This window comes from Xiphophorus hellerii, chromosome 11 (genome assembly GCF_003331165.1).
Source record: "Xiphophorus hellerii strain 12219 chromosome 11, Xiphophorus_hellerii-4.1, whole genome shotgun sequence".
Lineage (NCBI taxonomy): Eukaryota > Metazoa > Chordata > Actinopteri > Cyprinodontiformes > Poeciliidae > Xiphophorus > Xiphophorus hellerii.
The window spans coordinates 23358913-23382273 of NC_045682.1; the positions used below are offsets into that span (position 1 = coordinate 23358913).

General features: G+C 36.3%; 1 protein-coding gene and 1 long non-coding RNA gene across 2 annotated transcripts in view; both read right to left on the reverse strand.

Annotated features, from left to right (window-relative positions):
- Window positions 1–23361, reverse strand: part of rxfp2a (relaxin family peptide receptor 2a) — a 90009-nt gene that overhangs the window by 43777 nt on the left and 22871 nt on the right. Inside the window, exons 3-4 of the mRNA XM_032577181.1 lie at window positions 10185–10265; window positions 8942–9047 (exon numbers count right to left, since the gene is read on the reverse strand). Of these exons, the coding sequence (XP_032433072.1) occupies window positions 8942–9047; window positions 10185–10265 (187 nt within the window). The remainder of the gene's footprint in view (window positions 1–8941; window positions 9048–10184; window positions 10266–23361) is intronic.
- Window positions 19364–20620, reverse strand: LOC116728864 (uncharacterized). The gene is made up of 2 exons (XR_004341038.1): window positions 20226–20620; window positions 19364–19677 (listed from the first exon to the last, which is right to left on the reverse strand). It is a non-coding gene; the product is annotated as an uncharacterized LOC116728864 (long non-coding RNA).

Here is a 23361-nt window from a genome sequence, read left to right on the forward strand (position 1 = left end):
TTTTTAAAAAAATCCCAAATTACGCAAATAATGCTAGAAAATAAGGGTATCTCCTTACAAAAACACCTTTTTTTTGCTTGTCAAGCTAAAATATATCATATAAAATTTCTAAAATTTCAAAAACATGATTGATTTTTATTGTGCTCTTAGCCAAAGAGAATGTAAGAAAAGAGATAAAGCTTACAGACATTTTCTCTAGCCTTGGATGAACCAAGACAAAATAAAACTCAGTTAATTTAAACGCCGATAAAACAAAAAAAAACTAAAGGAAGATACTTTATTGGAAGGTGACTAATGAAGCACAAACTGCAGAGGGAATATTTTAATGTTGAGGACCCATTTAAGTGTTTTGTTGGTGCTAAGAGACTATAAACATTCATGATTCGGTGATTCAGCTTCACAATCTAGGATTAAATCACATCAAGTACTCACCAAGACAACAGCCTTTACCAGTATATGTTGCTGTTTATCTTGTTCTGCTACTGTCTAGCCCAGAACACCCTCGTAAATTAGATTTGTAATCTCCAATTAGATTTTTACCCTGGATAAATAAAAGTAAAACCATTCCAATTAATAAAAATGACCCATTGTTATCTGCTGGGAAACAAAATGCTACTAAATCGTGTAGAGCCTTTGTCCAGGACAGGATATTAGTTACAAACTGAAACAAACTAAGGTGACCAAATGAAAAAAATGAGAGGCTTAGTTACTAACATCCACCTAACATTCATTCTCTCTCTTTGGAAGAGTTTTCTGTTCTGACTATAATCAATTTTTCTTACTTTTTAAATGTCGGATTAAAAGACTTGATAATAAAAGTTTGTAAAAGTTCAAAACAGTTTAAAATGTCAGACAAAACTAGTACTAAGATTCTAGAAAATGCATACTACCCCACCTTTACAGGGGCAGTATTATGTATTTCCAGGCACATAGCGATTTGTGTAAATATGCGGTGCTTTGGGGGAGCAAGCGTTTAGGCACCCCGATTAGCTGCCACTGGAGATTGAAGGATCTCTCAAACATTATCCAAGTATCAAGGCAACACTCCTGGTATGCCCTTGATAAGGGAATAACTTTATAACATGGTGTAAAGCTCAAAAAGCTCAATCTAGCATGACTCCCCTTAAGCCCTTTAAAGACAACACAGTGAGGGATTAAATTATGTACCCAGTTCTTCTGAAATAGTAAATCATTCCAAACTTTTGGGGCAGAAACTGAGGATGAACAGTGACCTCTCAGCTTCCTCTTTGTTTTCAGGAAGACTGACAATGACTGATCTGCTGACCTGAGAAAAAGTGAGGAAATAATATGACTGAAGAAGATCTGACAGACACTGTGGGGAAAGGCCATGAAGACATTTGAAAACAAACAGAGGAATTTTTAAATCTATCCTAAACTGAACTGGAAGCCAGTGAAGCCATCCTGAATAAGAGTCCTGTGCTCTTACTTGGTAAGGTAATGTAATTTTGTTTATAAAGCACTTTTTCAGCAACAAAGCAATTCAAAGTGCTTTACATGAATTAGATGGAAATACAATGAACCAAAGGAAAGAGCAAAAGAAGAAAAAAGAAAACAAAAAAGTACAAACCCATGTTTAAGAAAAAGTAGTCTGTATTTTATAAACCAGTAGGTTTCTCTGGATTCTTGTTCTAATAAAGTTGAACTAAAGTAGTTTCTCTGGATTCTAAGTTTGTCCTAATTCCTACTCTGGATTGAATGAAATCTGCTGCATCTCTTTACTGTAACTATAGGTTTGATTCCTGTTCTTGGTTGAGTGAAGTATATAAACTAAATGTTGGTATCGGTAAAAAAAGATTAGAAACTGACTTCTGATCAAGTCTAAACAAACTGTGATTAAAAAATGAATTAGCATTTATTTTTTTCTTATTTGCAGACCCTTATGCCCTTTTATTTTAGTCTTAAATGACTTCACAACTTGCTTTTTTCCAAGTTAACTATATATATATATTCTTGCACAAATTGTGATGTAAAATGGGTTAGAGTTGGTGAAATCTATGATTTCTTTTTCCCATAAATGTTACTTATTGAAAATTCCTCCAATGTTTTTTAAGTTATATGTAAATCTGGATTGAGGTTATGCAGTGCTGAACCCTCAGTGCACTTCTTCACAAGAGCTACAGTACATCTACATGTGGCACATGAGAAGGCTGGAATCAAACCATCAACTTTCCAGTTGCAAGATGATTACTCTTCCGCCTGAATAATGTTCAATCACACGAGATTATTTTTGAATGTGTGGTAATGTATTGTGACAAACTGCACATACATTTGTCAAAATAGCCCTGCAGAACAGTTATGTTACTCTATACTGTCCCTGCTGCTAGTATTTTGTTGTAAATATATTGAGATGCAGTAATTAACAAGTTTATCGGATTATTTTACATGATTGCAATGTTTTTAATGAACTTTTGAGTTAAATTCAAACAGCTCTCCTACCAGAAGCCTGCTGTCATCTTAATAACACACTGTACTGTTCTGAAATTCACTGGTTTACTTAGTAACATGCTCTGAAACTGACTCAAGAGTGCTCATTGTGAATTTAGGGATAAAACACTGGCGATCATGTTTCCAGCACTCTGTTGTGGCTTTAATTACATAAAGAGTTTTTAGGTAATTCTTTTGGCAGAGTAACGAACTGTGAAGTTGATCACAGAAATGTTACTGCAACAAGTGTAATTGGTCAATTTATTTACATTATGATCTTTTACAGAGTTGCCTTCTGGCACATTTACAATAAAATTCAATAATGTGCCCTTTATCTGTCAAATAATCTAATAAATAATATTTACATCTCATTACAGAATAAAATGTTAATTCAGTTGCGGAGGGTCATGTTGGAGTTCATCGCTCGTCTATCTCTGGCTCTGTTGCTTTTTAATGGCCTTGTGAAAAAATAAAAAGTAAGTGGCAAGAAGTTTCAGTGCTTAAAATTACTCTAAGTGTAACCTGGAGAGTCAGACAGAGTGGGGCACTGAATGGGAAATAACAACCCTTTAATAGTGATTGGCACGATGTGGGAAGTAGTAGGCCAGTCTAAGACTCATCCATCCATTTTCTATGCCGAGGCTTTGCTATCTCCAGCATCCAACGGATAAGACACTGGGGACACAATACTGGAGGTCACCAGTTTATCACACAACAGACAACCTTGCACAGAAACACACCAAAGGGCCATTCAAAGTGACTGCACAAAGAGAACAAGCAAACTCTAAGCAGACATGTAGTTTGAGCTGTGATTTGCAACTATACCAGGAATTTTGCCACCGTACTTCCCTCACACATTCTCTAAAATTTCAAACGTTTACCACTAAATGTTTTGTAGATTCTTTCTGGATCACTTTTTCAAGCATTTCAGATAAAAATTACAATCTGTAAAACATTCTTAGCTAATTTGTAATAAGGGTTGGGGAGTAACAAGTAAAATGTAACAGTATTATTTAATGTAATTGCAAAGTAAAAGCTACCACAATTCATTACAGTTGCTAATGACAAGATTATGCATCATATCTGTTAGGGGGGAAAATATTGCATCTCCATTTTTATTCATTTTTTTGTGAAAACTATTAAATATAGTTAATGCAATAATGCAAACACATATTTTTCCCTTATTGTCTGAATTTAAATCAGACAAGACTTTTCTTGTTTCTTGTTTTAAGTCATTACCAAAATAATTTCTATTTGCTAGATGCCTAAATAATGAGAGTAAGTATGTGTCAAAGATTTTTTTTTACTCTTGTTTAAATCACATGTTTATACAGATGGATTATTATCTCTTTAAGCGGTGAGCTCCACAAGTCTGGCTCCTCCTTGGGGACAATTTCCAGATGGTGGAAGATGCCATATTCATCTGTTCAATTATTAACAAAAATAGACACAGTGGTGAGTAAAGTAAACTTTATAAAGCGCATTTTACAGACCAGAAACCATACAGTGCATTATGCAACATGAAATAACCCCCCCTCCCCCACAAAAGATGAAATAAAATAAAACAGCATATATGTGACATAGAACAATATAAAACAAATTGGTCAGCTTCTTATGGTCTGATGAAACTAGTTGAACTATTTGGCCACAATGACCATGACTCGATTTTTAGGAAAAAGAGGAACAAAATCCCCTGCTACCAAATACTGTGGAAGTGTATGTAAACTTCTGACTTTGATTTGATTTTAAAATAACATGCCCAACACTGCTAGCAACGTAGATGTGATTAGTTTTGAAGAACTTCAAATGTAAACACCTTAAAATAAGGAACATAGACTGACAGCAGAGGGACTTTTGTAATAATAATGGATTTTACAAAATAGCTGGGAGGCACAGTCTCAAGAGAAAAACACAAATGAATGAGACTGGAAATGTTAGTCCCATGACTGATAAGAGAGGGTAAATCGGACATGGTAGAAGACGGATGGCCCAGTATGTGGCCCAGACTAAAGGAGAGAAATTAGACGCTTTTAGGGAGTTCACTATACCAGCAAGCTGGGTTTCAAAATTGTCTGTGCTCAACTAAAAAGCAAGTAATAAGTTTGACAATATGCTCTTTATGCATATTATTCAAATTCAAGCTGTATAAATTTGAATACTTATTGGATTTAATTATGTCAGCTCATGTGTAGCTGTGGAATGAGGGAAGCTGTAGCACAAGTGGAACAATCTATATCAAGGTGTTTATGACAATTAGACAACTTCTGTTTCTCAGGAAAAATACTCTGAAAGATTATTGCGTTTGGTCCGTGTAACTTCTATGATCTTGGTCCTTTAGAAATCTATAAAAACAACTCTGTGGACTTTGAAGTGATTTTTGACTCATGCATGCTCTAATCAAAGCTAATTTTTTCATCTGAAGCTACTTGCACAACTAAAGCAGCCAACATAAATTCATTTGTTTCAGACTTTGAGAGAGCTATCCTCCCCTTCAAATCATCTCGGTGACTATAATAGTCTTTATTCAGCAGACAGAAAACTCTGCAGCATTGATACTAACTGGCACATGCAAGCAAGACCACATATTCCCCATAAAAGCATCCTTACACTGGCTGCCAGACAGATTTGAAATTAATTTTAAAATCCTCTATGACTGATCCTAAATTGTGGAACAAATTGCCTCTTCACATCAGGTCCTCTCCAACATTAGACATTTTCAAAACCTATTTGAAAACTCACTTTTTCTTTGACTGATAATAGGAATAAATTCTTGCTGGTGAAACTGTATCATTTCCTTCTCAAGTAAAATAGGATAAAAGTATGAGCCTGGAGGGGCGGCGGGAGGTTATGTAAAATTGACTTTTTTGAGCTTCACATGATACATGGAGTGTTGCTTTGATTCTTTCATCCATATTTCATAGATTATGTCTCCGCTGGCAGCCATTATTATTATTCATTTATTTTTTTCTCCCCTCCAGGGGGTCTTTTTGTGGGCTCTAGTGTCCCTTATATGAAGTAGGCTGTACTGTAAGGGGGATGAAGAGGGAGGAAGACATGCAGCAAAGGAGGACTCAAGGCCTCCAAACGTGGGTCGCGCTATCCCCTACGCCACCACAGCACGCCCTGGCAGCCATTATTAAGTAATAGCTAACTAGTTAGTTATTGAACCAACAAGTTTAATCAACTTAAACTTTTCAATTTAAAAATACTTGCTCATACAAAACACCGACCATTTCCACAAAGCTTGTTTTTGGAACTTCCTCCTCACAGAGCACCCCTCCCTCACCCAATCCCCACTCAGCTCCTCTAAACTAGTGGCAGCAGCAATTAGCAAACACCTGGTAAAATCTGCTGAGCTTATTATACAAACTACTTCTCAGTCCAACACTCATAAGAATGGTTTTAAGTGGCATTATGGAAAGGTATTGTTGTGATGATGTACTGAAGCAGACTGTCGGAAAGGGAAGGAGCTTCTGAAAGCGACAAAGGCCAATTTTAAGGCATCAAATTGCAAAGTCAAATTTCGTTTAAGTCATGTTTGGTATGTAGCAGTGTTGTAATACTCGAGACCTGTCTCCAGTGACTTACCAATTACGTGTTTCTGTTACTCCCCCATCCCCTCCCCGACTCTCACTCGCACGCGGCGCTCCAAGACATGCGCAGTGGTTTTCTTTGAGCGGCAGAAGATGTCTGTCTAATCGTCAATAATAGAATCGTGTTGCATAAATCATAAGAAATCCAATGGCGACAGCTAATTCAGCAGCGCTTCGCTTTCACAGACGGTAGGGACTACGTCTAACTTTTTTCATCACTCAGAAAAGAAGTTCAAAGAAAGGTCAGCTCTGTTGACGTGATGCTAGCAAAGCTAGCTGCACAGAGACACATTAGCATTTATGATGAAAAAAAAAGTCACTCACTGCGCTGAATTATTGTGCGGAGGTTGTTGACTAACCCGTCGCATGTATGAGAAAACACTGTGTCCAAAAGTCTGCAATATAGTGAGGTGACATTCATGAACGATCCGAGTTTTCTGAACTTCTCTTTACTAAGAAAATACGACCGGAGCCTCACTGAGAGCTGTTCTTTGTACTTGTAATGCATTGCGTACACTGCAGTAGCTATTATTTTATTTAATTATATACATTGCTATTTATTTAATTAGCAAATAAATAAAACACAAGAACGAAAGAGCACGCAGAGCATGTGCATTGATCTTTGATTGTTTTTGTTCAAAGTGGCCGCTGTAATGTCTGCCATGATGGCATTGCCTGGCTTCATGCAGTGGGAGAGAGGGTGAGAACAGTCATGGTGAACGCCTTGTGCTTGGTCACTTCTTGCTTGTTGCTCTTTGGTCAGTGTTCATAGTTGAGAGTTGTTTACCGTCAGGGCATTGCTTCAATTGCTATGTTTAATGGTGCAGACAGTGGTGATTTCTGACATGAATGATTTGGGCAAATGTCCAGAGCGTTATCTTTTTAGATAAGCAGAACAAAGAGTTGGTCTGCTTTTAATATTGGTTACATTTATTTCAGCTCTAAGTATTTAATATCTAGGTGTTTTTATGGGAATGTGAATCTTTCAGATCAATTTGATTAGCAATTTTGATCATATTTCACATTTTATTGTGTCATGTAGCGCTGGGCGCTGGTCTTGGTCTTGACTTGGTCTCGGACCCTAAAAGCCTTGGTCTTGTCTCGGTCTCGATACACTCTGGTCTTGACTTGGTCTTGGTCTCTGGTTAGGTGGTCTTGACTACAACACTGGTATATAGACAAATTTTGTGACAACTGAAGGTAACAGTTACTTGATTGTGCCATGAAATGAAAAATACTGAATATAGCTTCTTTAAATTTTGTTGTCTTTCATTTGTTTATGTCAAATTTGGTCATTTTAAATGTGCAGCTCTTTGCACAACTGTTGATTCAAACGTGGTATATTAATAAATTTAAATGACTTTCACTGAGTCTGAAAAGTCAAACGTTGAAAACCATCTTTTAAAAAGACTCCTGAGTGCTCGTAGACATGAACAGGGTGAAGAAGACTTAAATCCAATCAAGACACATAAGTTAAAACAAGACACATACTGCAAGTTAAAATGTCAAGGCCAAGCCAAGAAATATTTTAGAACAGATTTTTCAAAGCATCGAAATACGGATGAGATGAGAGCCTGGATGAAAGGGTCCACAAATGGACCAGATGTGCAGCTGGTATGAGCTGTTATTATTAAATATGAGCTGGTTTAACCTTTTCAGACTGAAGGCAGACTCAAAGCCTACTCTCAAATCCACCTCCAGTTTTTAGAAAACACTAACCTCAAGGAGTGGTTAAGGGAACAAAAAAACACGACTGTTATGCAGCGCATGCATGAAATTACTTCACTGCATAACAACAACATTAAAGGAAATATTAAATGATATATTCTTCTAGATAAGCCAAAACCTTACTCTGACTTTCTTACATTATTAAGTCGGTTTATTAAAATGTTGTGTTGACTTTGAGCTCTGTAGATTTCAATCATAAAATTAATCCTCAAAGAAAAACAAATTGCCTAATAACTGCACTCAGTACACATTGAGGTGAAAATGTGACTCATTCTCATGACTGCTCATTTGTTCAAAGTTCATTCACCTCACAGGACACCGACTCAGCCAATGACAGTCTGAGGGACAAACTGCACTTGGCAGACATAGAGGTGAATGTCTGAGAGAAAAGAAAGGCATGGCAGCATCCAGTTTGTCATTGGGAAGATTAATAGAATTATATTACAAATCATATTTACTAACACATAAACAAATAATCATTTTCCCTTGCCCTAACAAAACCAGCCTACCCTCTAAATCTTTATTTTTAAAATTATCTTTAAATTAATTACACTTACGAAGAAGACGTTAAAGTCCCAAAGAAAAATGACCTTCATTTTTGAGCATCCACTTGGTGGAAAAGAAGGGATAATTTAAGAAACCAAATTAATCTAGTTTTACAGTGTGGTGGAAAATGCAGAGACAGTGAGCAAAACAGAACATTTGTTCAAAATTATATTTAGAGCTCTAAAGCAGTCAACACTCTATTTTAAAGAACAGATTGTTGGCGGTTTTCCCCACAAAATATATCAGAACTATATATTTAGTTTACACGGTTTTTATATGTTACCAAGCAGGATATTTTCATATTCATAAAAACAAATTTATTGGAAAATGTTTAAATTTACTCTGATAAGAAAATTGGTTTAATGAAATGAAAAAAGGGTACAGAGACATTCTGTGAGGGGGAAAGAGTCCCTTATAAATGTTGCATTTCTTAATCTGTGTCAGTTTCAACATTTTGAGCAAAGCCACCAGTTATCATGATTGCTTGTAAACAGAAAACAAAAATGTGTCTCTTTGAAATCAGTGCATCTAGAAACTTTTCATAAAGATTCAGCTCCTGAAACACAATAATTCTCTTCAGAATGTGAAGAATTTAAAAACTTCAGCCAGATTAAGAGTGTTGAACTTACAGCCATGTGACATTTGGTGAAACCAGGGGAACATCTTCGAGGTTGACCTCCACACACTTGATGTCTGTTTGGATGCAGTCACAACTTTCCGGGTACTCCTGCAAAACTAGCAGCACATCGAGTATATATGTAGTTTGAGAGATTTGCTTATATTTGAACAAATTAAAGACAACAACCAGGTAAGATTTAGATGTTTTTTTCTGTTAATGGCATGACACAGTGGAATGAATTGAATGATGACCTAAAATTAATTCCTTTCTTACTGAGCTTTAAAAGAGACTTGAACTGTAAAATAATAAAAGCCTATACAATTATGTAATTGTACATATGCACCATATAACCATGTATGTAAGTGATGTATGTGTATGTATGTATAGACATGCATATTTAAATATAAATATGTGTATGTGTACGTATGTATGCGTGCACAGGGACAGAAGATACACTTTATTACTGTAGGCTGCCAACTTCATTAACAGGGTATAAGCCTTGGCTTCAGCCTATTCCATTTTTGGAAAATTATGGGTTTGTAAAGTATTTTTTTTTATTTTGTTTTCTGTGTGTAATGTTGATAACTTGCAAAAATAAAGTGAAACTGAAATTGAATCATTCCAAGCATTTTTGACAAACTATGTACACATTTTTAAAAGAAAGTCAATCTTTTAAAATTGAAGATAATTTTCATATTGCCTTGCATTTGATCAATACGGTTATAGACTCAATGTTTTTGTAGTAGTAGCTTTTGATGCAGTCCATATGAGTAGTGGCCAACAGCAGCATTAGATGTGTTTGAGGGGCAAGCACCATAAACAAATTATGAGTAATTTGATCCAGAACGTTTGTTTTATGTGTCTGCAGCCAACAGGAGTTTTTTACCCCTGGGCATTGAGTAGGCACCCTCTGCTTGCTGCTAAATGGGGAGATTAGGATCTGCTTGCTGCCAGTCACGCTGAGGCCAAATACAGTGAAGCAAAAGTTACCATTTGACTTTATCTCGACATTTAGTGTCAGTGCTACCTTTATTTTTGAGGAATTTTAGGTTTTAATTGTTTCACAAGCTGCACTGTACTGGGATTTGGAGGTTAGCAGAAGGCTTGCCCAGGGCATTTTGCTTGCAGATGGTAAAACTGCAGAACCTGGATCTACAGATTTCTATAGACTTTAAGAAATAATTCCCACCTAATGAATATTTGACTTGATGCACAGAGAAAACACAAACTGACACATAATGAGAATTACTTACAACATTCATTGAGAAAAGAAGAAATCGCTGGTTGGTTCTGAAGGGTTTCTCCAATGAAGTCTGCCAAACCAATGTTATCACCTGCAAATCAAATCAAACGACAAGTTGCTGATTTTAAATAGAAGATTTTGAAATCCATTAAAACATTTTTCTCCACCTAATCTGGTTATTTTTTTAAGTGTTTAGGCTGGTACCCTGCAGGAGTTTTTAATAATAAATGTTGTGTATGGTGGAGAATTTACAAGCGCTGAGGAGCCTTCTTAAGATTTTTTTTACTTCTGAATGAATCATAATTCACCTCGCATGTAGTGCAGTCTTATATTTAGTTTTGTAGAGAATTAATAAAAAAAAGTAAATGTTTATAACAAGGCGTTAACTGAGTATTTTGTTTCTCAAGGTAAAGTTTTTCCATGTGATTTATAGCCGCCCAATTTTAAGGGGAATTTTGCATAGATTAATCAAAACCTATTGTAATGAAACAAAAAATAAACACTTTCATCTGATCAATCTGAATTTCCTCCTTAATTTTCCATACAGCTTTCAAAGCATCTTATTTAGCAGTAGTTGATCATGTTGGTAGAATTTTCTTGATATGAAAAGAAGAGTAAATTGCTACAAACTGTAGAAGAGTGTCCAAATAAGACATCTAATGAAAGGCAAATATAATTTAAAATCCACTGAGATATTAAAAAGATTTAGATTCAGAATGACATTGATGGATTTCAGTTAAAGTTTATAGAACAATCTTGACAGTGAGATAAAACGATGTAAATTTCTTTCTGCATTTAAAAGAAATTTGAAAATCATGGTGATGAATTGAGGTAGCATTGATTAAGCTGATGTTTTTTGTGCATTTCTCCTGTATTTGAAATATGTCAATATAAGTTTATACTACTTTCTGCTCCTTTTCATTCATGATTTATTTTAGTGAACTATTCATTTTTGAGTCAATAAAATAAAATAAAATTTAATACAGGTCTTAAATAAACTACCTGTAGGATTTTTCTAATAAGTAACTGTTTCATAAGCGCCAGATTTACAATCGGTGGTAATGCAGCTGTTACACATCCTGTTGCCCATCAACCACGTCTTTTACTGCACATCCCTCATGCTGTGTTTAGATTGGAGTGACTGAAAGAGCTAGAAACAGCCTGACATCTTGTGCTGTACCAACATCCAGGAAATCACACTTCTGAAAATGTTAAATCAGTTACAAAATATTTTTGTAACTGATTTAACATTCCCTGTTGTTCCCTATTTATCAGGGAAATTAGCATTTTCTGAAAAACATGTTTGTCATAATCCCATTTGTGTCTCTTTCCCAGTTCATGCCCTGTTGTTGCATTTGTTCTTGGTACCATGTGATGTAACTCTCTGTTTGCATTTCTGTCCTGACAGCAGCATTATCCCTCGCCTGCAGCACTCCAATCTTCCAAATCACTGGTTTTTAAACTTTTTTTTATGACAAGTGCCGCCTTCTGAAACAAACAAACCAAAAAAAAGCTCTTTAAAGTACCTCTTTTATGATGGGCAATAAAATACGGCTGTACAAGCTTACCCTTTTCAGCTAGGTACAGTTCAGACATTAAACAGTCGTTACTTTTTTAGCGTTTTCAGTCATTCTTATTTCTAAAGCACTAAAGAATGAAAACAAAAAAATAAAATAAACTGCTATTCAAGTCAAAGAGAAGGCACACACAAAAATTCCCTCTTAAACACATCCTCAGTGGTTTTCCTAATGGTGGACACAATAACAGCTATGAGTTCTTACCACAGTTATTTAAAGTTTTATTCAAATGAAACTGGTAGCAAACAGGCTCTTTCATGGTCAGAACACCAGGAAAGCTTCATGACCTCATGCCATCTTCCACTCATGCCTGAGAAGCTTCAGTCAGATGTTGAACACCTCTTGGGGCGGTGGTGAAGGAGGTAATACGGAGACCTCGATCCTTGAAGAGGGCCATTACAGGTTTGAATCCTTGGATGTTGACATTTGCCACATGTTTTCCTACTCTCTCACAGCCTTGTTTCCTGTCAAGCTATGAAACAGAGGCTACTAGAGCCAAAAAACCAAAGGATCCTTTGAAAAGGATTTTTTGTGGTCAACTGGTGTTGAAGCATCTGAAGGATCTCACAGGTCAAACGAGTCGGCAAATGATGAGACTAGACCTCATCCTGCACCACCACCTCAACTCAGCCAGGATCCTGTTTGTGGGCCTCAGCTCTGCCTTCAACACCATCAACCCAGGCATCCTCCATCAAAAGCTCACAGCTATGGCCTCCACCTGTCAGTGAATCACAAGCTGACTGACCGACGGCTGCATTCGAGACTGGGAAGCATCTTCTCAAGCACAAGAACCACCAGGACAGATGTAGTGATTTCTCTTACCAATAGAATTTACATTTATAGCCAAAGTTCAACCCGAGTCCCACCCAAAATTTGGGCCAAAATTATTTAGTTGAAGGTTGGGTCAGCACAGAGAAAACCAAATGAGAATGCACGACGCAAAGTTGTATTAATCTGCTTATTATGAAATGGGTAGAATTATGTAGAATCAACTTTTTTGAGCTTCACATCACGTTCTGATGTTATTCCCTCATCAAAAACATACTCAGAGTGTCGACTTGATTCTTTCTTGCATGTTTGAGAAATCCTTTAATCTCTCATGGCAACCATTCAGCTGTGCAAAACGCCTGGTGGAACCAAGTGCCGCCTCGACAAAACTCCACCTCAAAGCTGCAGTTTCCAAGCTTCCGAACTTCTGCCTGCTCCTAAGAATCATCTTAAAGGGCTAACAGAGGAGCAATGCCGTGATGACTTGCTGAAGGTGGAGTGTCGGAAAGAGCAGGAGCTTTTTAAAGAAACAAAATGGCCAATAATTAGGTTTTAAATTATGAAGTAAAATTTATTTTAATTCATATTTTATATGTACAGCATTTTTATAACAACTGAAGGTAACAGTTACTTTGGTTGATTGAGCTCTAAAATGTGCCTGGAAAAAACAAAGATTTTCCACTGAATATAAATAACATTCAAATTTCTTAATAAAATCTAAAGGATAGAAGCTTATTTTAAAAAAAAGAAAAGACATTTACATTGTTTTATAATCTTTTGAGTTAATAAAGATGTGGGTAGAAAATCTTGAATTGTATCTGATTAATATTATGTTAATATTAATCAGATACAATGTTCTGCAGGATATCCTTGGTGGTTTAAAAACCTTGATACTGGTAAATGCTCCATATCTAGTTGTTTACAATGTTTAGCAGTCTAGCAAACATCTCTGTGTGGGTATTTCCAGTCTTCCTTTAAGGTTAGAACTAATCAACACATTGACAGAGCCAAGGTAACTTTCCTTTGTTGTCATTTTTTTAAGCAGTGTTGTAAGAAGTGATTGTCATTGTACACTATAAAAATCTGTGACCCTGTGGTACTTTTTATGTGCTGTTTCAATCAGACAAACGGGTGTAATGGAAAACCTTGGTGCATCAGCTTTCTCAGCAAGGAGGATAGATTAGATGTGTTACAGCAAGGCACAACAGAGGGATCCAAACTTTAAATTAAACACAAAGATTTTATTTTGGCCAGAATAACCCATTTTTATTGTACTGTGAAACTGGTTTCAATTGGATTTGTGACTGGTGTCTTTTTGGGCTGAGTTTCGAACATCCTTGTCTCTGCAGGACACTAAACTAAAGCGTGAGTTAGATTCTGATCCAAGTTTAGTGAGTTTAATTTGCCATATTCAAAGTTCAGGAAATTTTTCATGATTACTTTTCTTTCATTACCTCGGGTTACAGTGCTTCCCCACCTTTTACGCCGTTCTATCTGAAATCCTGTGTTACAGCCATTATGTCTTCACGGCTGCTCTCAAAAGCAGAATTAGAGATGGTTGTTCATGCTTTCATTTATTCTACCATATTTTCTGGACTACAAGTCACACTGGTAGTTGCAAAGAAAATGAATAAAAATGTCTTTACAGAAGTGTCTTCTTGGTGTCACTGCTATCTGCCTTTTTACCACCCTGGATTTCTGTCAGTTTGTTGAAAAGCAAGCGAACACATTAACATTTTTAAATAAATGCGACTTATATGTATTTGTTCTTCATTTTTTGACGGATGCGCTTGCTGTGACTTGCACTCCAGAGCGACAGTCTTCTTTATTATTTTGAAGAAGAAAGATCTCAGTTATCTCCAGACAGCTCAAAATGTTGCTGCAAAAAAGAAAGCGTACACTTTTCCAATTTTAATCTCTACATTGGCTGCTGGTACATTTTGAAATTCCTATTTTTTAATTTCATTTTATCTCTGACTTTCCAGACCCCTACAGCTCTTCTTGTATTCTGAGATACTCCAGTCAAAGGCTTTTATTGGTTCTTCAAAAACTTTTAAGACCAGAGGAGATAAATCTTTCAGAGCAGTGCCTCCCCAGGTTGTGGAATGGTTTGCCTCCATCTGTGTGCAGTCTTATTGATTCTTTTAAGAGGAAGTTGAAGACTCATTTACTCAGAATAGCTTAAAAACACAGATGCTTTATCATCTGTGTTTTTAATGTTTGTTTTTGTTGTAAAGCATTTGTGATTTTCTGACCAGTGAAAGGTGCTATATAAATAAAATGTATTTATTTACACATAAAAAAATCCACTGCTATCTAACTGAATGTCTAGATCTGAAAATGTAAATCTCAGGCAACAATATTTTTAGTCCTTCCTTGAAGCTATCAAACCTATATAGAAAGTATTGAGGAAAAGATTTAAAAACTGTTTTTATCAAACAAAAATTAAAGAAAAAAGGAAAGCCTGCGGTGCACACAAGATGTTTCCAGGAAATCCAAGAACAGCACATGCATGGAAAATTAAACTTAGCTTGGGCTTTAAGCCTGTAAGGTCAAAGACATTTTCAATTTTATTTGCTCAATGACACAAAAAGCTAAATTGAAAACACACCAAAACTTAAAAATATCCTGCAAAAGTCTGCATACCCTTTTAAGTTTTTTATGTTTTGTCTCTTTACAACCTCAAGCTTGAATGCATTTTATTGGGATTTTTTGCCATAGACCAGGGGTGGGCAACTCCAGGCCTCGAGGGCCGGTCTCCTGCAACTTTTAGATGTGTCTCTACTTCAACACACCTGAGTCAAATAATGAGGTCATTAGCAGGACTCTGGAGAACCTGACTTCACTTAGGAACTGATTCAACTATTGGATTCAAGTGTGTTGGATCAGGGAGACGTCTAAGAGTTGCAGGACACCGGCCCTCGAGGACCAGGATTACCCACCCCTGCCATAGACCAATGCAGACTAGAGCATAAATGTGAAGCAGATGGAGAATAAACCCAGATCTCCATTTTGCACATAAAAAATGTGAACAGTCGGGTTTGCATTTGTGTTCAGCCCACGAGTTAATACTTTGTTGAATTGGCTTCAATTGTAATTATAGTTGAAAGTTATTCATTGTGTGTTTCATTCCTCTTCATATAAGGAAACTGAAATCTTTGCCCATTCTACTTTGCAACATGGACCAAGCAGCAAGTTTTCTCTGCATGAACAGCTCAATGCCACTGCACCATAGTGTGATATAAGACATCTCCAAATATAATAGCCTACTGTAATTGCTTTTTGTCTAAATCCCAGACATTTTAAAATAATCATACTTCACAAAAGTACTGGAAGCTTTTTTGTGTTATTTCTCAAAGTACAAGGAGGATAGAGTTGGACTTTCACACATGTGGTAAAAAAATGATATTTAAACCGGATAAAGATGGCGTTTGGTATTTCAACCTTTCATATAAATAACAAAGAACAGGATGGGTTTGAAAACTTATGTCAGTGTATTGTTGAATGTGTTGATAATCCTTGTTATTTGGCAGTGGGACACAGTATAAAACAAGGACAGGCCACCTGACAAGAAGTAATGCAGCGCAAGACGGCTCTCTGTTTAGATGGAACCACAGGCAGACAAATAAGTGTCATCTTGTTATGGATAAAATGAAAAGAGAAACACCCCACGGGTGAAATAAACAATCTCTTTTCATTGCACATGCTATTGAACTAAAAGATGAAAAGTAATTAATTGAAAACCAACAATAAATGCTTGAAGTAACAGTAGTTTAAAAGCTGTTTTAAGTATCTTAGTAGCATTTAGTTTATAAGAATAAAAAATGATTTGTAAATTAGAGAAAGTGACAGATATTAATATCCATATTCAAATACTAGAAATATGTGCCATCTGTGAAGTGAAATGCAAGTTTCTGATATTTTTCCAGAGCAGCAAGGAATTGTTAGGGAAGGTTGGGACCAGACTGATAACTAAAGTGGGTTTAATGGAAAAAGACGTTTGTGGTGCCCTGGAATTAGTTTGCACACAAAGCTTTGACTCATATCTGTTATCCATTGGTAAGTAGGGCTTACACTGATCTAAAGGTTACAGTCTGATCTCATAACACAGAGAAATTACTTTTATGTTTCCAAATAAAAAAAAAAAGTCTTTATACACTGTCAAGGAAAATACCTCATTACACTTTATTTCTTTTAGTCTTTGACTCAAATCAAATACATCCTTGTTATTAGTCTTCTGTAGATTAGAAAATAGTAGCTCACTTTTTAGATCAACCTGGCCAAAATGTAACAGTTAAAAATAAAAGAGCAGAAGTCTCATAAAACATTTTAAAAAACATCTTCCTCTGTCAATTTTACAGATGAACTCTCCCTTTGCACAGCCTTTTAAATAATTTTGTGTCCATGTGATCTATTAGATATTTGGGATGCCATGCACTTCACCGTCATTGGGCTTTATAAACATCAGCTGCAGCGCTGGCAGTCCACTATCTGTTTCGTCTAGGATAACATCTAACCACAAATAAAAGAAAAGCTGCTGTATTCCATGCATCGCACAAGTTAATTTAGGAACTGAAGCCCCTGAAAAACTACGAAAATCCAGACATTTCCATCAATGAGTGAATCTCCCTGGATGTCCCAGACAGAACATGAAAAGTGAACATGTCTGGGGAGCGGAGGGTATTCAGTCACCCTAACTTGGGTAGATTGGCTTCATTTTAATTGCCAAGCTATGACCATGTGTTTGCACTGTAGTTTGTCCTGTGTGTCAATGTGCTGCCCAGATATGGATGGGTGACCTGTCCAGTTTAATGACAAATGTTAGCATCTATTCTCCAGTGAGGTTAAATTGGTACAGACAGACAAACGGAGCACTGTTCAATCCATCATTTGAAGTTGAAAGCAGTGTGGCATAACTGCCAATCTCCCAAGACATGGAAACCTGTCTAAACTTCAAAACCTGGCCATTAATCAAAGGAGCATCCAAGATTTCCCTAGTAACTCCAGAGGAGCTGCAGAGATCCAAAGCATTAGGCCTTTACAGAATATTGCAATGTAAAGATGAAAGTAATTTGTAGTCTGCCACAAGGCATGCAGGGAAACATGTAGAAAAAAAAATGTGCTGGTCAAAGGAGATTCAAGTAAAACTTTTTGAGTTACACCCAAATCCCTATATGCATAAGACTGCACAAGGCATTAAAGATGCTATTCCCATGATGTAACATGTTCTTCGCAGCATCATGCTTGTGGTATGCTTTCCCGTAGAAGGCCCTGGAACTGGTCAGGATTGATGGGAGGAAGGAGCTAAACCCAGGGCAATCCTGATAAAAAATAAAATGTTACAAGCTGTAAAAGTCTTGACAGAGATTCAGTGTTGAGAAAAGTGTTCCTACACAGACAGCCAGAGATGCTGTTAGAGGATTTGGAACAAAGGATTTTCACGTGTTAAAGCCCAGATTTAGACATGACTGAGATTCTGACACAATGTTTGAAAATCATTGTTCACTTCTTTTTTGAAATCCTATTTGGTTTGGAAGCATTTAGGCCCTGATGTTTTCCCTTACACATCATTTCTTTCTTCTGGCTGGTAGCCTCACTGTTATAAAATTTTAAGCTCTCCATTACTGTGTCATCTGTCATCTGACACATATCACATATTGTTCGCAGTTCAATCACAAAGAGACACAAACGTTTAGGGTGCCCTTATTAAATGGGGGTATTATGTAAAATCTATACCTTGAGTCTTGCTTTGATTGTCTCATACATGTTTGAGAAATCTTTGAATCTCCAATTAAACAAGCTTTATAACGTCAATTTTGCCCCCTGAACTTTTTAAATTCTATTTACCTGAATGAGACTGAACTTCCATATAGATTAAACTTCATAGCTTTCCTAAAATGTCTTTCTTTGTCATCTTTTATCCAATGTGATATTTGCAATATCAAAGAACTGCAATGACCACGTACATATAGAACCACCATGTGGGTAGATTTTTTACAATATAAAAATTATGTTACCTCTTTTTCTAGAAAATTATTATCTGGAATAACTAAATTAAACCAAATCAGCTAAGACTTACCTACTGACAGTGTTGGGTAAGTTACTTTAAAAATGTAATCCGTTACAGTTACCTTGTTTAAAATGTAATTGTAGTGTAACTTTTTCGATTACTTTTAAAAAGTAATGTAACTAATTACTTTTGATTACTTTTTGATTACTTTGAGGTTTTAATGAGTATTGACCCATGTTCAACATTTAATTTTTGAGAACTGAGTGGGAACCTTAAAAGAGCACTAAGCTGAGAGGGAATTGCTGACAGGCAATCACAGGAGGTCCACAAGAAGAGATGCCAGCACCAGGCATGTAAGATTTTCTCAGACTCCTCTCATCGGGCCATACTCTTTTCTGCTCCTCCCCCAGGCTCTACCATTTACGCAGTTTGCAGACTAACACAAGCAGGTTCAGAAACCACTTCTTTCCTACAGCGGTCACCTTATTGAACTCTTCCCAAAGACCAGTCTTTCCTTCCCCTCTATCCATACCTTACTGTACCATTCCAACATTTGTACAGTGTTCCTCTTCAATTCGCACCTGTATAGCCCTATCTACAGTGGCTCTGCACATACATGCATTTCCCTAGGGGTAATTTATTTATTCTGCTGTACATATCTATCAACCATCTTTCCTTACCCTAGCTGTGAATAACTGCATTTTATCTCTAAATACTGCATGCTGTACAATCTGCACACGTTGCACTTGACTAGATGCCAAACTGCATTTCATTACTTCATACATGTGCAATGACAATGAAGTGCTCTAGTTTAGTAATAAATAAGCAAAGTAAGACTTTTACATCACATTTTATTTTTCTTGATTTTTTCTTTGCACACCCTTGCTTGTAAAATTAAACACGGCACAATACAGTGCATCAAGAATTAAGATGGACGATGGGTAGTCAAGTTAGTCATTGAACATTTAACAGTCAATGGAATGTTGACAAAAATAGAAGTGTTTGCAACATATCATTCAAAATCAAAACGGGAAAAACAATAGTTTTCCAAAATCACACAATCACTGTGTTAGACAAGCAAAACAGCTGTGGACACTACAACGTAGTGCCAAGAGTTCTTCTTTCAGAAGAACGCCTGGATGCTTCCTCTGAAAAGAGAGAGAGAAAAAAAAATAGAAGAAAAATATACTATAATTAATAATTATATGTACAAAGTAGCATTAATTGGGGCCTGCCCATAGCAATGCATAAGGAGAGTAGTGACTGACTGACTTGCGAAGCAAGTTATAAAATTCCACAAGCTAATGACTACTATTTAGCTAAGCTTAGCATTGATGCTAATTTTTAGCATCAGAACGCTGGGTCCAAACCGACGGGCACACTTTGGCAGGCCCCAGTTAAATTTCTTCAGGAATTTTCTAGTTTACTTTATGTTCATCATGAAAACCATAACACTGGCACATTGCATACAATGTCTCATGGGAAAGAATAGATTCCAACTCTATATTCTATATTGCATTGTGATTCTGTGTTTGTTATGATGTAAAGCACTTTGAAATGCCTTGCTGCTGAAATGTGCTATACAAATAAAATTTGATTGATTGATTGATTGATTCCAACGTTTGTCATGCATCAACACCAAACAGTCAAATATTCGTAAAACAATACGCTTCGTCTATCAGTGAGTTGCACTTACCTCTAAATGTTTCCTCAGGTTTGACATAGATTGCTTCGACGTGGACAAGTTCTTGATAGCCGGCAAACACTTCTTGCACTGCACGGTTAAATTTGAGCCATTTTCACATATGTAAATGAAATGCTCCTTATATTTCCAGTGCTGGAAGGCTGTCATTTTTGATGCGCTGCTTGAGCTGAAATGGAACCGTCCTCTCGCCTGCTGTTCCTCCAGGAGGCTCCGCCAGCACAGGATGGAGCATCAGTGGCATTGCGGCTGGCAAATATGATAGAGACAAGGAGCCGCAGCGGGAAACGGCGATATAGGGCGCAAAGCAATAAAAATATCATTACATATTTCGCAAAGGTTTTTGTTCATAATTTTTTAAAAATGTAACTAAATTTGTAATTCTTAATATTTTCGGAAGTAACTAACTGAATTACATATTTTCTCATTGTAACTGTAACGAATTACAGTTACTCTTTTTTTGTAATTAAATTACGTAACGTCGTTACATGTAATCCGTTACTACCCAACACTGCCTACTGATATATTAACTATGTAATTATTGTATATTTTTAGACTTTACTCCTACCACAGCTTGATGCAGCTATATGACCTGGCCTATTTTCACCTATGACCCTCACACATAACATCAGAATGAGAACACTGAGTTCTAGCCAAAGGAGTCAAGGTTGACCTATAACCTCACGTTGCTGTTGTTACTAAAGCTGAGAAGAAATGTGCTTCAAATTCCTGCTTCTGGTACGAAGGTTGAGGATGAAACACATCCGCCTGATTCTTACTGCCATTGAGAGTTGTGAATAAGGATCCAAACAATAAATCAATTTGCGATCTATTGTGGATTAGATTAAAATCAGTTCCATTCGCTTAACTATCAAAGTGCATGTAGTGTGCCCGCTATCCAGAGGAGGGCACCGCTGGTCATCGTTAAGCAGAGCCAGTTGCAAGAGAAATAAACATGGCGGAGACATCCATGAACAGACAAATGAAACTGTCCAAACAGATATTAGTCTCTGTGGATAGATGTTTTTTGTACTATTCTTGACATCCCCAGGTCATCTTCATTGACTATTTCTTTTTTATCCTTTTTTCCAGATCACTTCTGGACTTTCTTTTATGTGACAACCAGAACTGTACCTTGGCGGGATGTTACCATTATGGTTTGAAGATTTTTACGATTTTGACGTTCAGGATAGCAGCTGTCCATTTTTGCCTTGCCTATGTTTGTTGACAATATTTATTTTGCTCAGTCATTGATTTATCAGGTTTTTTGTCCTTTCTTTGTTGTAATTTACGGATTTGGCTCTGCTAGTTTCCCCTCGGTTGCCCCAGTCTTCTAACAACTCACAACTGTGATTCATTAGTCAATTAGACTGACTTAGCTCTTGTTCAAGTCACAACTCTTTCCTGTATTCATGAACTCTTTTGCTTCATTCAGTTTTTGTCAAAACCCCCTGTTAATATTGTTTTTACACAACCAGTGTGCCACAGGGTCTCAGAGACCTTAACTTTGGATTTGTTTGTTACTGTTTGGGAGATTTTCATGTTGTCTATTTTTGTTTGTTTCAGAGTGAACCAGTCAGAGTCTCAATTTGAATCTTTTGAAGATAAAGATTAAGTTGATGACAATGAGGTCCGACTCTAAAGGCTGGTCAACAAATATAAATTATATAAATATCACTACAGATCTACAAACAGCTGGTCAGTAATTATGAGAAAGGCTTACCTACTGATTGAGTGTAATGAGCGTAAATCTTTTGTCAAATGTAAAGATAAATATGTTTTTTGATATTGTTTTATTATATTTTGACACTTAGATATCTGTTTTCCTATTACTAAAAAAATCTGGATGTAATAATTTTTTAAATCTAAATTCACTACTTTCTTGTCTCAGCTAACGGAACAAATATGAGATCTCATGTCATCGTAAGCCATTAATTTTCTGTACATCCTGTAATACAGGATTTAAAACAAATAGATATTTGATTTTGTTTGGTGTCACTGTTGCAAATTTTTAAATTACAATAATAGTTAAATAGCTTAGAAACAAAAATAGAAACATAACCTCTTTAAATATCATATTTGTCCTTTTAAATGCTCCTCTGACAGGTTCAAAATGAAATCCATGTTAAAAATGTAAACACTACAAAAGCAGAGACTGTGGACTCATTGTGTAATAGATTAAAGAGTCGGGGCTTGAGTATAATGTCAAAGAGGAACATTTCTGTGTCTAGCCATGAGCAAGGACAGTTTGTTTTTGGAACAGACTGTGTTTCCTTTTATAATCCTTTTTAAATCTTGACTACTTGTGCTTCTGTCCTAATGACCAACCACCTCTTCTCTAACTCTGTTACTTAGTTAGTCATAAGTGCACAAAGTGAATGTTTTTCCTCCCTCTTTCAAAGATAAAATCTCAAAGGTTTTAAATCAGGAGTTACACTCTAAAGTACTGTTCTCCAATTACAAATTCATTATATTTCATTATACTCAAACTACGGCCAAATTAAATCATCTTGAGTCTCACTTTATTTTATGAAACCAGATGTAAAAACCCAGCATGAAGATTTGGACAGATCAAAGAGTATAAATGAAAGCAAATTTGTGCAAAATCATCCAACTTTTATCATTACACGGTTGATAAAGTTACCACAGCATGAGCCGTGAGCAGTTACGATATAATTGGAGCTGCAGAGTGAAACAATGGCCGTCATTGCAGACATTAAAATACTCTGCCCCAAATGACTCTAGTGGCATGATTTATAAATAACAGCACTAGGTCTAGCACTAAGAGTCTATGGTTGCTTTGATGTTGTCAGTGACGGGCTTAGCAACTTTCTAAAGAGCAAACTTTTAATCCGTAACTAGAGGGGGCCAGTTTGGCTGGGTTTGACGCCTCAAACTCAGATTTTTCCTACGTTTATGGACTGCTCAAAGAACACTAATGGCATAATGTTATGAGAGTAAATATCATAAATGGGGTGGTAAATGAACTTGACTTTGTGGCCAGTGCTTTGACAGATTTATTCGTAGCCTGTTGCCAAGACTGTTATGAAACAGGGCCTTCTAGCAGAAACCATACCTATGTGCCTGGCATTTGTCAACCAGAGTAGCTTTAGCTATTTTCAGAACAACT